At 33.7% G+C, this 15,869-nt stretch overlaps 2 protein-coding genes, 1 long non-coding RNA gene, 3 other non-coding genes and 2 pseudogenes across 8 annotated transcripts; 5 read left to right on the forward strand and 3 right to left on the reverse strand.

Moving 5' to 3' along the window:
- The first annotated feature begins 203 nt into the window (after positions 1-203).
- T09F5.t1 lies at positions 204-276 on the forward strand. The gene has a single exon. It is a non-coding gene; the product is annotated as a tRNA-Asn (tRNA).
- A 2,236-nt stretch (positions 277-2,512) lies between these two features.
- Positions 2,513-4,068, forward strand: str-45 (Seven TM Receptor; the record flags this gene model as incomplete). Its single annotated transcript, NM_074341.2, has 4 exons — positions 2,513-3,003; positions 3,052-3,118; positions 3,271-3,640; positions 3,995-4,068. The coding sequence occupies 4 exons, from the start codon at positions 2,513-2,515 to the stop codon at positions 4,066-4,068; spliced, it is 1,002 nt and encodes a 333-aa protein (NP_506742.2).
- A 456-nt stretch (positions 4,069-4,524) lies between these two features.
- On the forward strand, positions 4,525-5,955 carry T09F5.4 (annotated as a pseudogene). The gene is made up of 6 exons: positions 4,525-4,707; positions 4,755-4,921; positions 4,974-5,108; positions 5,154-5,295; positions 5,453-5,765; positions 5,820-5,955. Coding segments are annotated over exons 1-6 (1,076 nt in total).
- Positions 5,956-6,603: 648 nt separating this feature from the next.
- On the forward strand, positions 6,604-8,040 carry srz-11 (Serpentine Receptor, class Z; the record flags this gene model as incomplete). The annotated part of the gene is made up of 4 exons (NM_001028955.1): positions 6,604-7,113; positions 7,525-7,686; positions 7,733-7,780; positions 7,825-8,040. The coding sequence occupies 4 exons, from the start codon at positions 6,604-6,606 to the stop codon at positions 8,038-8,040; spliced, it is 936 nt and encodes a 311-aa protein (NP_001024126.1).
- Positions 8,041-8,264: 224 nt separating this feature from the next.
- Positions 8,265-9,840, reverse strand: T09F5.12. Its single transcript, NR_138507.1, has 3 exons — positions 9,766-9,840; positions 8,695-9,721; positions 8,265-8,647 (listed from the first exon to the last, which is right to left on the reverse strand). It is a non-coding gene; the product is annotated as a long non-coding RNA T09F5.12 (long non-coding RNA).
- Positions 9,841-13,983: 4,143 nt separating this feature from the next.
- Positions 13,984-15,164, forward strand: srh-278 (annotated as a pseudogene). Its single transcript has 4 exons — positions 13,984-14,333; positions 14,376-14,560; positions 14,605-14,844; positions 14,889-15,164. Coding segments are annotated over exons 1-4 (1,051 nt in total).
- On the reverse strand, positions 14,402-14,453 carry T09F5.18. Its single transcript, NR_070026.1, has one exon. It is a non-coding gene; the product is annotated as an Unclassified non-coding RNA T09F5.18 (non-coding RNA).
- Positions 14,970-15,062, reverse strand: T09F5.19. The gene has a single exon (NR_070027.1). It is a non-coding gene; the product is annotated as an Unclassified non-coding RNA T09F5.19 (non-coding RNA).
- Positions 15,165-15,869: the final 705 nt, after the last annotated feature.

A 15,869-nucleotide genomic window follows, 5' to 3' on the forward strand; every position in this document is an offset into this window, starting at 1 on the left:
CATTTTCTGCCTTCACCATCACGTTAAAAAGCTTTCTGCAGCGCTTTAAGCGATTTTAGGTTGAAGTTGCTTATTTTTAGCATCCAGAGAATGTTTTAACCTCATTACACTATTAAACATGTCCATATTATGATCACGTATTACTGTTTTTCGTGTATTTTTTTCTGTCGTTTTCCTAAAACCTCGGAGACGGCGGGAGACGTGCTTCCGTGGCGCAATAGGCAGCGCGTTCGGCTGTTAACCGAAAGGTTGGTGGTTCGAGCCCACCCGGGAGCGAAACTTTTTGCTTCAAGTATTTTTAGAATCGAACATTGAAGCGGTTTATGATTTAAAAGAGAATAAATAGGTGGTCTACAATTGATGTTTAATTCCCGAAGTATCTCTTTTTCAAAAAAAAGGCTTTAAAATGTTGTTTGAATCTACTTAATGTAACTTTTGGAAATTCAAGTTCCCACTTTTCATATCTTAAACATATCACAAAAAGCACAGACAACTTCTGAAACAGGTGAATTTTGTGCATTTGCAATTTATTACATCTTACAGTTTATGATCCATCAAATATTTTCGAACTATTGTAGTAAGAACACAAGGCTCCATACATTACTTTACAAAACTTTTGTGAGACCCATACTTGAATATGGTACCGAAGTAAGTAGTCCGTTGAAAAAACAAGATATTAAAGCAATTGAATCCGTACAAAACTCGTTCACTAGGAAACTATACAGCAGGCAAAAGGGAAAATACATCAGAACAGATGACCCCGACTATAAGAGCGCTATTCAACGTAATGAACTATTTAACTTATCAACTTTAGAGGCTCGGCGTAAAGCTATTGATAAAGTTTTCTTGTCGAAAATGCTAGTGAACAAAGTTGATATTGACTCTGACCAATTTTTCAAAATAGACAAAAATAGTAAAACTCGTACCAAAACCAAGTTCATCTGGGGGAAATGCAAAACCAAACTACGAAGGCACTTTTTCACAAATAGAGTATTAAGTTCTATAAAAAATTAGCGCAATGAATCTTATTTTGGCACCTCAGGTCCTATGTATGTTTAATACTTTTATGTCCACTACTTTCATGTTACCCATTATTCATCTCCCTGACACCCGCACATTCATGTACCAACTACTCAACTTTTCAGATGATAATTCATTTTCTGTATGTTTATTATTTTTCTGTATGTTTATTATCGTATGTTTATTATGTTTATTATCACGATTTCAATCGTAATAAATTCAATTCAATTCAATTCAATCTTACTCTCCTTACATTAAATATATAAAACATGATGAATAAACTTTATTTTCAAAAATTCTGAATTTTCACCGCGGAACTTAATTAATTAATTTCTAACTGGTGTTTTGGTTTGGTTTTCTAAGAACTTCTGTGCTAATAAGAGTCAAAACATATGTATAGTCTATTTTTTTTCAATTGTTTAATATGTTTAATTTTTCTGTGAGTTCAGTTCGACGACGCGAATCTTAATTAATTTTTTTTTCGATAAATTTTTATATTTAGTTCCCGGTTAGTTATTTCTGAAGAATTCGGAGTTATTTCTTTCTCTGGAAATTAAAAAAATGACTTTTCCTAAAAAACCTAAAAAGCCTTACCACAGAGGAACACTTTTAAATGGGGAAAAATTTGATCTGAAATTTTTCCAGCACATTTTAAACTACTATCGAAAGCCCTAAAACTACTCCAAAAGTTGAATGAAATATGATTCATTTGGAAGTCCTAAAAATAATCTCAGACACGTTCCTTGTCAGTAATTTTAACTATATGTTTCCTACGAGTATTTCAAACTATCTTAGAACCAAAAGTGTACTTCAATTACTCATAGTAGTTAGAAACAGGTAAAAATGCAGCCTTTCTGATTCGAAAGGTTATGACTCCTTACTTCCTTCTACACATATCCTACAATTATATCCTATGCAAGTTTCTTCGAAACATTTCAAAAACTATAATTTTGTAACGTAGACTCCCGGTATGTATATAAATTGAGAGGTTAGATTTTGGTTTGAGTGCTCTAAATTTTTCTGACAACGATGAATTTCTTACTTACCCATTCAGGACACCTTTCCAATCCGTTTTTCGACTGCGTGAGAATATATTTGTTAAATCCTCTTTTCGAATTGTTTTCGATTTAATGACAGATTAGACGAGTATTTTGGTCTGTCTGCTCTGCGTTTTTTTTTATTAGATAACAAATAAGTTCCTTCGAATGAACCGAAATTGTCTTCGTAAAAATTTTCGTAAAGTTCCTTCATTTTAGTTCCTTTGCGTTGATGGTGCTGAAATCTTTTCTTAGAAATTCGTAAAAATCTGTCAGACAACAAACAGAAAACAATTTATTTTCAGGCATATTACATATGTACATACTTTCAAAGTATGCTGAGAAAAAGTATTAATAAAATAAACTGTTCAATTTCATATTTTATACTGATTTTTCAGTTACATAATTATTGCTAAAAAATGTAAGAAACTGTTTTTTTCCAGAATCCTTATAAAATGGAGCTCCACGAGCTGTCCTATATGTTCACAAAATGCGGATTCGGAGCTTGTTTTGTTGTCAATTCCTTTTTCATTTTTCTCACTATAACTTCAATTAAAAGAATCTACAGTACTTATAAGATTATGGTAGTAATCTTTGCATTGATGGGAATCCTATTTGCAGGATGGGAGACTGTTGCAAGACCGTTTGCCCACAATTATAACAAAGGATTTTTGTACTTTAGCCTTAGCAACTCTTATCAGGCTTCTCGAGAATTTCTCGAGTTTGCTATTGTTGTATACGGTAGTTTTTATCTGGTTATATTGGCATTTATAGTTGTGCAATTTATATATCGATATCTGACACTGTTTAAGCCAGTTTATTTGAGAAAATTCAAAGGAAAAGGGATGATTGTTTGGATGACATACCCACTGATTGCTGGTGCCGCGTTTGGAGGACCCCTCTATTGTTTTGGAGTTGTTGATGAGTATTCGGATGAGTATTTGAAGTTAGTTAACACATTGAGAACATTTTATTCAGAGGTGAATTGTTTCAGAAAAGAAATTTTCGAGAAGTACAAAGTAGCCATCAAGGATCTACCTCGATTTGCCATTGTAACCTATGTAAGTTTAAAATTAAAAAGTCGGATTTCCGATCGGTGGCTCTCACAGTGAGAGAGTTTCCAAAGTGATAGGTGTCTCACAGAAATCAGGGTCTTATAAAGATTTTTTAAATTCCTACGAAACACCCAAAATTTAATCCATGTGGTTTCCAGGACTCAGAAGGCTATTTGCGATGGAGGAACATTTCTTATCTTATCACTTCAATTTTTATGATGGGATCTCAGTACCTAATAATCATTTTCTGTGGAATCCGAATGCATTTGAGAATGGGAAAAGAGCTCAAACAGTTCTCCGTGACAAACCGAAATCTTCAGAAGCAATTTTTCAAGGCTCTCGTATTTCAAACTCTCGCTCCAACTCTTCTGTTTGTGGTACCAGCAGCTCCAATTTTAATGGGACCTCTTTTCGATACAGAAATGAGTATTAGAACTGGTTTAATATATGTTCTACTGAACATTTATCCACCAATTGATAGTATTGCTTTCATGGTGATTGTGTCGGAATATAAACAAGTTATTAGAGGTTCGTAATTTTTAAAAATATCATTTTAGATGCGCCAAACTGTATGAGAAGTTTTTAAAATAAACGTAAGTTGTTTCAAAGCATGATCTCAAAAACATTTTTGCCGGCCAATCAGCAACTTGAACCACGCCCTTTACTCGTTTTTGATTGGTTGGCGCCATGGTTTTTTGCGCGAAAATTTTAAATTAAAGTGAGACCGTACCAAATGAGAATAGTGTGTGTCCCAGAAAAAAGAGAATAGTGTGTGTGGCATCTTCCATTTTTGGATATCTTTCCCTTTCGGTCCGGTCTCATTTAAATAGTTTCGGGAAGTGTAAAGTCTTTTGAAAGCATTAAAATTGTGAAAAATTTCAGAAATTGGAAAATATATAACATCAACAAAGCCATCCCGAAACTCTACGACGTATCAAATGACAAGTATCAGCTGATTCCTTCCTTAACTGCACAACTTGGACGTTTATTAGGCGTTTATTTTGTTTGTTTCTTTTTGGTCACGCCAAAATTGTTTTATGGTTTCCTAGAGAATTGTCCAGTGAATATCTGTGATACAAATTTTAATAATTGTATGATACAACAATATCTTGTGTCTTAAATTTGAAGCATCACTGAATGAATCATTTTTGACCCTTCACTATAGTTTATGAATTTCAATGTTTACGGATGAGTAGTTTTCAACAAAACTCATGTCAGAAAAGCATTTTCGTCTCAGTTTGTTTTAGTTTGATCAGTTTGAATTATCTTATGGGAATTGACGTTATCGAGCTTGATTGATTTTTCGTTTGAAAATAAATACAATTATTTGTTAGATTTTTTCAAAATTTTCGTGGTTGCACTTACAGATTTATATATCATGTTTTTAAAATACATATTAACTTATTACTAGGATGAGCTCAATTCACACCACTCTACAGAGAAGTTCTGCATTTATTGCAGTTTTCAACAACATTCTGTTGATTTTCCTAATCAAGTACAAATCTCATAAGAAAATCGGGAAATATAAATATTTGATGATCTACATATCAGTTTTTGAAATAATCTATGCAATATTGGATATTTTTGCAGTTCCGGTAATACATTATTCTATTTATGAGTTAAGGCGAATTGATTTTTTTAGGAAATTTACACAAAAGGAAGCGCATATTTGGTAACTGTGTCAAGTAGGCAGTCATACCTGCCACCGTTCCTGCTCCTCCTTTTCGCCGAACTTTTTTGTCTATTTTTTGGAGTTTCAATGGGGATTTTTGCCGTTCATTTCATCTATAGATATATGGTCGTCAGCGAGTAACACAACTATTTTCAGGTTTGAAAGTTCAAAAAAATCGTTTTTTTACAGGAGCGTTTTACTGAAAAAGTATGATTCCCACGTCATTTTTTGCCTACTCACACTGCCGTTACTTTTTGGAATTTTCTGGCTTTGGGTAACTGATTACTTCATATCGCCATTTGAAGAAGCTGGCACGTTTTTAAGGTGAGTAGTATATTATAAGTTCATTTTTCATACATAACTTTTGAGGGAAAACTTTCTCGATAAAATGAACATCGATCTGGCTGACGTTAGCTATGTGGGACCATATTTTTGACCAATTGGAAGAAATGGAAAAACGTATCTTCAATGGAAATCATTGTTTGGAATTTTGATAATGAGCATATCTATTGTGAGTTTGCCTTTTCATATATTTTTGACGTTTGGCGCCAGCTTCTTGTTTTGCCCCTAAAATATGAATTTGAACAAATGATTGGGCAAAACATTGGCAAGACTTGGGATGTACCAAAATTATTGCTTGTTGTTTATTTTAAGTTTTCACATTTTAGATCATTTCATTCTCAATCGTATTTGTATATGGATACAAATGTTACCGAAAAACCAATAAATTGATTCAAAGTTCATCTCAATCGGCATCCTTTAACAAATTTCAATCGCAACTATTCTACTCACTTGTTTTACAAACTATTATTCCAGTAATCCTAATGCATATACCTGCTACTATTGGGTTCATAGCTTCATTTTTCGATGTTTCTTTTGAATTTCTTGGTCAGCTGTGTTCGTTCACTATTTGTCTGTATCCAGCTTTGGATCCACTTCCGAATTTTTTCATAATCAAGTCGTATCGAGACGCTATCCTCAGTAAGTCTTATATTTGATCAAATAAATAAAATAACTATAATATAAACCTTTCAGAAAATTTGAAATCCTGCGAAAAAATAATTTTTTACAAAGGAGCCACGGGAGATATTGAAGTCGTTGGTTCGTCCTATTTAGCATCAACCTCAATTTCACCAAAAGCAAAAATTTGTACTGCTCCAGTGAGCTGAAAGTGTACTGTTTGAATCAACTGGATTATAAATGTTATCCTTAACATTTATTCATTACTTGTTAGCATTGATTGCGCCAGAATATATGTCAAATGGAAATTGTACAGAATTTTTATTATTTTAATAGAAGCTTACTAATAAATCTAACCAATCATTCATTAATGAAATTAAGTTTTCGAATAATTTTTTGAAAATCAAAAATTGAGTTTATCATCATTATTATACTTCAACTTACGTAGAGTACTCTTGAAATACCCATCAGTATCTTTACCAAGTGCAAACAAGTGCTTTAGCAACTTTTTTTTAAAGCCAAGTTATTGTCTACTTTGAAACTTTTACGTAATTTTTCTAAAGCCATTGAGACCAACATACCAAATTTCTCAATTATTATATTTTCTGGAAAAAAAACCCCGACAGGTGAAAAATGTGAAATAATTTCAAGTAAATATACATTTTCCAAGAATTTGGTGTTTCAAACTGATGAAAACACGGTATGTTGTAAACTTCAGAAGCATTCATGAAAATTAATTAATCTTGCAAGATTTATCACAAATTTCCCGATATTGACATCATCATCTTTGGCAGGTGAAAATATTGCAGAAATTCATATAAATTTGAATTTTCGCTTGTCAAATCTCTTTCTCCTGGACATGCATCCCGAAATTGAGGTGGATGAAGAAAGTATAACAAACTGTGTATTTATGGTCATATCTTTTTTGATATATCCATTTTTTGTAGCCGTGTTCCGCAAAAATCATGCGAAAGACAAGGGCAAAGCTATATTTCCAGTTTTCAATCATTTCTATAAAAGTATCAAAAAAATTCAAATCGTTAATGCGATATATATACTGTATTTTTTCTTCACTTTATTTATGGCTTTTTTTGGAGCCACATTCTTTGTTTTTCTAATTCCTGTATTATTAATCGTGTTTCCATTGGTCACCGGTCTAATGCACGACGTTAACGAATTTCTATTGGGACTATTATCAATTCAGAGGTTCTGTCTTTATTTTATGCCAAACTATGAAAAATATTTAAATATTAGTGTTGAAGCTTTGAATGTCGTTGTAAGAAATCTGTATATTTGCTTCATAATTAAAAGTGTAATGCTTATTATTCTTCCTTACATATATACAGCAAACATCTTAACATATACCACAGTGAGTTTTCAGTTAAAGGTGTAGTGGCGCCAGTTGGGAAAGTATTAAGAAGTACTCCTTTGGTCTCAAAATGGCCAAATATCATAATAAAACTTTTCGAAAACTTTTTGAAATTTTTTTTATTTACTGTCAAAAAGTGACAAATACTAAGTTTTTGCCACTCTTAATTTTGGAAGTCGACCAAAAAAGTATTTTCTACACTTTTACACTTTAATTTTGTTTTGATTATTCGTAATAAAACATTGTAGAGGTCGGAACATTTATTTGGATTTCCTCAAAAGCTCTTTTTTTTTTAATCTTGGCAATTGTTTTATTATGATATTCGATCGTTTCGGATCACTATAAGTGTATTTAGACAAAATCTCCACTAACGCTTTTCTTGTTTTGAAATATTCATTAAAATTTTTTTAGCTTATCCTCCTTTTCCAAAATTTGTTTGTTTTCTTGTGTGCATTGCTATACATTCCTATCTTAATCAGTATACGAAAAGCAAGACATTTAAGCTCTTTTAAACTGCATCGACCACAAAATTATATTATGTATCAGCTTCTATTGGCATTGTTTGCGAAATGTGTAAGAGAAAAAGTTGGGATAATACTACACCTTTGATAATTTTTAGATTTATGCAATACATATATTTCAAAGTCCACTACATGAATTGAACGAAGTATTGTTTTGGTTTATAATATTAAATTCAATTGAACAATTTAGGTTATTCTCAAGTATCAATACCTTGATATCTGCCACGTAAGTTTCTTCCCTCAGATTTCCTATTTACTATGCAATAAGAAGAATTGGGATTCACTCGTTGAGATTTTCAAATCACGAAATCTACTGAAAATATGGTGTTGTCCTTGTGTGAAGTTATCAAGAATTCAGCCAACAGTACCTCAAGCAATGCAGATCTATTCGACGCATGCAGAATGACGAGTGAACAATGTTGTTCAAATAATTATTCAATAAAAATAAAGTTATCTTCGGAAAGTTCAGAATTATATTTCAATATTTTTTTCCTAATTTCAAAAGAAAAATTGACACAACGATGGGAATTTTGTAACTCTTGTTTTTTTTTGTTAATCAAATTTCTGAAAGGAATAACTGAGACAAATGTAAGTGTCACTTTGTTCAACCAATTTGCATTTTTTAACTGCTTTACCCAAAACTTTAAAAGGTTTATTCTGAGCAATAAAATATCTTCTCAAAAAATTTATATAAATCAGTTTACACACTTAATCATATAGAAGCACGAGGGGAATTCGGAATGTCGGGAGAATCGGAACAATCCCGTCATCTGGTGGCAATCCAGCTCCAATTTTGATTTTGAACATCATTGATTTTTCGTGCTGAATACTTTGTAGATCGTGTTGTGTAACGATTGGCACTTCATCAAACATGTTTTTCTAAATAACATCTTCCCAAAGACCAGCATTCATGAACTTGTCGTTCCTGATAATACGTTACCGATGTTTCACCATATTTTACTTCAAATGTGTTCTGTCCAATACGAAATGCCAACCTTCGTAGTTTTCCAATACTGAAAATATTTAAATTGGAACAGTAAAGAAAAATCTACTAACTCACTATTCTTGTTGTCAAATTGGAAGGAGTTACAATATGCGACCCAACAAATTCAGCAACGCGTAAGGTGTTTTGTCCGGTTTCGTATGCGAACGGGTTTTTGTCCGTCCATCATAAAAACTCCATTTTTGAAACATTCGTCGATGGTGACTGGATTGTATTGTGAGATCCTTTGAAGAATTGCTCAAACTGATGGTCACGGTTCAAGAAGGCAACGTTTTCAGAGTCAAGTTGAGGAACAACTTTGATAGTGTCCGACAGCTGATATTTTTCCAATTTGTCTCCTCTTGTTCTCCAATTGTTTTTCTACCATTTAGGAACTTGATTGGTGCATCCTTGGTTGTATCCCAGCACCGTTTTACACCGTCCGATGGGGAACACATAATCAATTCATTCCGCAACACCAAACCACAGCAAATCCCTTTGGTAGATCCAGTGTATGTCTTCAGACAAACTCCGTTCTTCCATTTCTTGATGGTTCGGTCTGTTGATCTATTGTTCGCATTGTTGTGACAGCAGACTTGTGGGCAGCAAAGTTCTGAAAAGCAGTTTAGTTCAATTTGTATATATGTTTCTGTCAATTGGAAAGCGGGGTGTGCGGCAGTTGCCGCTTGCCAAAAATAGGAACCCAGCAAATTGGCGATATTGCGGAAAGTTCCCGATTACCGCAGAAGCCGACTAACTACAATTTAAAAAAAACGCAGACACAAAATATCAAATTTTGAAATAATTTGTGCGTGCAATCCAAACATGAATTTTATTTTCAAAATAGCTTGTTTCCTCGATAGATCATATACCGATTTTTCCCATTTAAAACCAAACAAAAAACACATTCGTAAGTAACAAAAAGTGTCAGAAAAGCTTCGGAAAACACACGAATGCTCACTTACTTTTCTCTTAAAATTAAAAAGACTACTTATCTGAACATTTTTCTGATCTGGGTCTGTGAGAAAGTTGCACATGAATATAGTCCCGTGCTGAGATCCGACATAAACGGTAGAAGTCTGTTTGTCATACGCAAGCGACGAAACTGAAAAACACAACTGGTTACTTTAAAAACTGCTTTTCACTTACTCTGAACAGTATCCAAGTTGAGAGACGCAACGCTCGATTTGTCCTTGAGAAATCCAGCAAGATTGTTCATTTTCTCTGAAAAAGTTGAGATAAATCATTTTTATGTCAAAACAGCGTTAATGTTGAGAATAGTTAAAGGTGTTAGGAAGTAAGAAAAGAAAATAAGGTAATATCGCGGAGCTTGTTCTCCAAGCGTGATAGACGACGTCGATGACAAAAGGTGTTTTGATGATTGCGAAATAATAAAAGAAACGAGAAATTAGTTTTTGGCGGGGAGGTCAAACGGGTAGATCAAATTATATTTAGGCGAGCGCTCTGCGTCTCTCGTAGTTTTGATTTGATTTGGTTTATTACGGTTAAAATCGTGATGAAATAAAAGAAGAATTGTATAAAGACATAGAAAAAATAATTCTCCCTCCCCATTCGTGTCGGGAGAAAAAGTTTTCCCTCAATCCTCATCGAAACAATTGGAAACAAGTTACTGGCAAACTCCTTCTCATCAAAATCAAAATACTAAAACGAAATATTTTGTTAAAAATTGTACAGATTTATTGGTTTTTGAGTGTTGATATAGGTAGAATAACACTCGAATAACACCTAACACTCGTAGAATGATTTGCCGCGCCGCTCAAAACCCTCCTTGGGTGTCGTTCGCGTCGAGACCCTTCGCCGCTGGAAATCTGTGCGCCTGTAAGATTGTTTCGTTGCTCGCGCCGTAATTTGCGTTTCTCTTATCGTCTTGGGGAAAACAAATCAATACATGTAGTTGTCACTGCTATCGCGGTGGGTCCACACAGGGCGCACTCACAAAGCGGGAGGACACATGAACAGGCGGGCTAACATGGTCACTACATGCAGGTCAGTAGGGCAAACTATATACATATAGATGTGGGGCACACAACAATTAGATTTTGGTTTTAAACAAAATGGTGAAGTTGAAACATTTTAATTTTCACCAAAAAGGCATAAACATAAACGATCATTTTAAAATCATTTTAATTAAAATAATTAACATGATTTAAGATTTTGTTAATAAGATTTTAAGAATTTCTGCAATTTTCTGATTTTTTTTTTCCCCCGAATCAAGGGTGTCAATTCCCGTATCCCGTTAGTCCCGTTGTCCCGTTTTTGGGGTGTTTTCACGGGAACGGAAATTCCCGTTGTCCAGTTTTTAAAATTTTCACGGGAACGGGAATTCCCGTTGTCCCGTTTTTGTAATTTTTACGGGACACTGACACCCTTGCCCCGAATCAACAGGCAAATTGCCCGAATCAACAGGCCGGAAGTGAAAATTTCCGGCAAATCAGCTCATTGCCAGAATTGAAAATTTCCGGTAAATCGGCAAATTGCCGGAATTGAAAAATTTTCGGCAAATCGGCAAAATGCCAAATTACCGTAAATTAAAATTTCTGACAATTTGCCAAAATTGAAAAATTTTCGGTAAATCGGCAAATCAGCAATTTCCCAAAAATTAAAATTTCCGGCAAATCGTCAAATTGCCGGAATTGAAAAAAATAAGAAATTCTACAATTTTTGGTTTTTTTTTTAAATTTTTTGACAAAAAAAATAGGACACATCTCACTAGAAAAAAGTAAATATTTTTACCACAATTTCCAAAAAAAATGGCATTCCCATACACCAAAAAAAATGACATGACGTGTAAACCGTTTGTAATGCTAATCGGGTGAGTCACAACCATAACGTGACGTTGCATTACGGAACAATCTAAGAAATTGGTATTACTCAGATATTATTAGCCAGTTAAAAAATAAAAGATCACCAGAAAAGTACGTCGAAGCTACGTGGCCAGTAGCGTAATAAACTACAAAGTAAAAAAAAGAACGAATAAATATTTTGTTAATTTTCATTTTTTCAAACGACTTCTGAGATACTCAATATTAAATAATGCCAGTTTTTTTTAAAGAAAGAGAAACGTGGAAAAACTAAGATCCTTCTAGAAACTTGTGACTTTTGGCCGTAAATATCTGGTCACATAGTTTGTAGTGTAAATACTACTGAGGTCATGAGGATTCCTCATCGAGGAATGAACAGTGTAGTTAGGCCGGTGGTTTGTAGTAAGTCTAACTCGTGGGTTTTGGTGTACGTTGTTACTTTGGTTTAACTTTTAAACATGTCACTAGAATGACCAAATATCATAGTAGAAAATTTCAAAAAACATGTTCAAAATTTCGTATGATTTTTTGAAAATTGAAAACTTTTTTAGAAGTCGTAGATCAGAAAAAAAAACTAGCTTCAAATATTAATATTCAAACGGCTTTAGTTTTTTCAATTAAAAATTTACATTTTCCAAAATTTTTTGACCACTTTTAGAAGTAATTTTGGCGCCATAGAAGTGGTTCTTAACAATTTCCCTACTGGCGCTACTCCACTTTTAACCAAGTTGCCCCATAATAATGCAATGTTGCACTGTATGGTTTTTGGAAATCAGGAAGTATCAGTTATAGGGTTGTTTTTTTTCTGGAAAATTGGCGGAATTGAAAATTTCCGGCAAATTGGCAAATTGGCGGAATTGAAAATTTCCGGCAAATTGGCGGAATTGAAAATTTCCGACAAATCGGCAAATTGGCGGAATTGAAAATGTCCGGCAAATCGGCAAATTGGCGGAATTGAAAATTTCCTGCAAATCGGCAAATTGCCGGAATTGAAAATTTCCGGAAAATTGAAGGAATTGAAAATTTCCGGCAAATCGGCAAATTTCCTGAAATTAAAGGGTTCCGCAAACGGGCAAACCGGCAAAATGCCGCCCATACCTGGGTAAAAAAGTAGCCAAATGTGATGAAAAATAAAACAAAAATGAAAAGAAAACTAAAAAGAAAACATATGATTGTTTGTTTCACACATTTCGAATCAGCTGTGTGTGATGCAAAAGAAACCGGAACGATTGCGAAATCCGAGAGAAACTAGACAGATTTGCAGCAGCGGAACAGACAAAAAACTGTATCAATAGAATGACCCAAAAAGGTTTAGCAAAGGACAAGAAAACAGGGTGTGAGGGTATTTAAAACTGTGTGCGATAATGAAAAGGAAAAAAACGAACGAAGAAAACTGATAGTATACCAAATGAAGAGTGGTGAGTCAGCTGCATACAAATGCGGGGGAACACACACACATCGAATGACGAGGCAAGAACGCGACGCGCGAGTTGCAACAGAGGCTGTAAATAATCTAACTTGGTACATACATAGATAGGATAACAGAGGGCTAGCAGAGGCGAAGATGGTCTGGCGATGTACTAGTTTATTAGGTTGCCTTTGAAGGGTGTGACTGGAGAGCTTTTTGGAATGAGATGCAGAAATTTAAAAATTTTATTTTCACATGTTTATTACGATATCAAAAAATTTTAAGATCATTTTAATTAAATATTAAAAAAATGAATGATTGAAAACAAACTTACACCAGCTTCAATTAATGAACTCAAAATTTGAACTGTTCATCTTGGGAAATTTATAAATTACGGGCAAATCAAAAATTAAAATGCTCATCTTCCTGATGAGTTCAACTCTCCACCACGGGAAAATTTTTTGCGAATTTTTTCATCCCAAAAAAAAGAAAAAAAAAAAAAGGTCCAGAAAAAACAAAGGTGTCTAAAAGTAGTCAAACGTTTTGGATAGGACTTCCATGCAGGCGTTAGAACCTGCCTATAAAGAAAAAATCCGCGCCTTAAATATACTTCTTAATCTGAAGCGGCAGGTTTCAGGCAGGCGCCTGCCTACCATGGAAGTCCTAGTTTTGGAAGATTATTGAAAAGTTCGTTTCTTGAAAAATGTCTGAAAAAATTTCAAATTCTTTTAAAAAATTAAACATTAGATTTTCACTTTACAAAATTTTAAATCTGATTTTTTCGTATCCACTTCTTTAGTTCACCTAAAAATATGACTCTAACCATTCACTTAAAATAATGACTCTAACAATTCACCTAAAATAATGACTCTAACCATTCACCTAAAAATATGACTCTGACCATTCACCTAAAATAATGACTCTTACCATTCACCTAAAATAATCACTCTAATCATTCACCTAAAATAATGCAGTATACTTTGATTCAATCAATTTAATTTGATATGAGTAAGGCTGCTAAATTAAATCTTGGAAGTCGGAAGTTGAGTTTGACTCCCACTTGTCAAGTTACTTTCGAAATCTAGTTTGGTTGACTATACATTTATCGACTTTTTGAAATAATTCAGAGCTCTCAATATGAATTCATCATTCCTCAATGAACCCTACTACTTCTCGCTTTGCCTTTACACAATAGGCATGTTCTCTTTTCCAATTCACCTATTCGGTGCCTACTGTATCTTATTTCGTACTTCAATTGCAATGAAACATGTCAAATGGGTCATGTTTAACTTGCATTTTTGGAATTCCTGGATGGACTTGACGATCAGTGTTTTGAGTCAACCGTTCATTATTCCACCAGTATTTGGTGGCTATTTTTTGGGGATTTTTAGTAAAATTGGAATGGATAGAGACTTGCAAGTGTATATTATGGTAACACTTCTGATGAGTGAGTCGTGGACGCTGCTCATTTTGTTTTTGATTAAAACGTACAAAAACGTTTCAAAACATACAAAATCATATTTTTTTAGTGGTTGCCGTCTCAACAATTTCTATATTCGAGAACCGTTTCTACATCCTTTTTGCCGAGTACACGTGGTGGCGGTATGGACGTATTGTCTTCTACATCATCAACTATTCTCTTGCACTTTTGTATTTTGTACCTACCGTAATTCAAATTCCTGATCAAAATCTCGCTCGCCAGGAAATCTTCAAAGTGAACAGATTACTCGGTTTTCAAACATTGTAATTGCAATTCAGATGTACCCTCAGGTCCGTCACTTTGACACCACTGAACATGAGATATATGTTGTCGCGTATGATATGGGCATCCGAGAATACATTGGGTACCGGCAGGTGATAAGTTTGGGAACCGTGACAGTGGAGGGATTAGTGTTTTTAATTCTATCACATTATCATATTTACGTCTCCACTAAAAATATGAAAGTATCCACAACTATGAAGATGCAGAAAATCTTCTTGAAAGCTTTATACATGCAGGTAATGTTTTAGTTATTTTAAAGCTGAAACATCTGAAATTCCAGATAGCAATCCCTGCAATCATTATGGTAGTTCCACAGATTGTTCTGAATGTGCTGGGTTACCTTTACATGAATAGCCCCGAAATGAATAGTCTCGCGTATATGCTCATGTCAGTTCACGGAGCATCTGCAACACTTATCATGCTTTACTGTCATGCTCCATATCACGATTTCTGTGCCAAGTTGTTTTGTAACAGACTATGTTTTAACAAGCTCAAGGTTGAAGTGAACTTTGTCGAAACGACGGGGTCTGCGGATGTGCATCGGATAACTTTGTAATAAAAGTTATGATTCAATTCAATTTTTAATCCGACTTTTGTGTTTAGGTTGCAAAATTTGATATTCAGTCGACTTAATAAACTTATTACATTACCAATTAAGTTTATTCAATTAAGTGTAGACATAAATAAAATTCAAACATGTCACTTCAAGATTCAAGATTAAAATAATTGAGTCCAGCCAAGCCAGGTGCAAAATGTGAATTGAGTTCTATAGTAAAAACTCGTAAACATTCATAATATTGCACGTAGAAAAAATCATTATATTATATATTGAAACAATTTAATGAATTGTAAAGTTGTTTAAAAACATAACAAGAATGCGAAATTGCTACCAAATTTATGAAAATATTCCTGTAGACACGTGATACTTTTTAGTGTCTTAAATTTTAGTCTCTGAGCATTGGCATACTAAAAATTATATTGCTAAAGCATAAGAATAATTATTCAAATTTAGGATTAAAATGAATAAAAGAACTTAACTAGCATTGGAATTTTGAACTTTAATTTTTAAACAGTTTGCAAAATAGTTTAAAAAATTTGACACTGTTTGCGTACGACTGCCGTAAAACTACCCAATTTCCAAATGCAGAAAGTAGGCTTGTAGACATGCAATTATAAAGCCATTACATGCTAATAATCTCTGATCCCTAATCTTCAAAGTTCGCATGGTTTACTTTGCAAAACAAAAACACGTTGCTTACCA

Source organism: Caenorhabditis elegans, chromosome V (genome assembly GCF_000002985.6).
Source record: "Caenorhabditis elegans chromosome V".
NCBI lineage: Eukaryota > Metazoa > Nematoda > Chromadorea > Rhabditida > Rhabditidae > Caenorhabditis > Caenorhabditis elegans.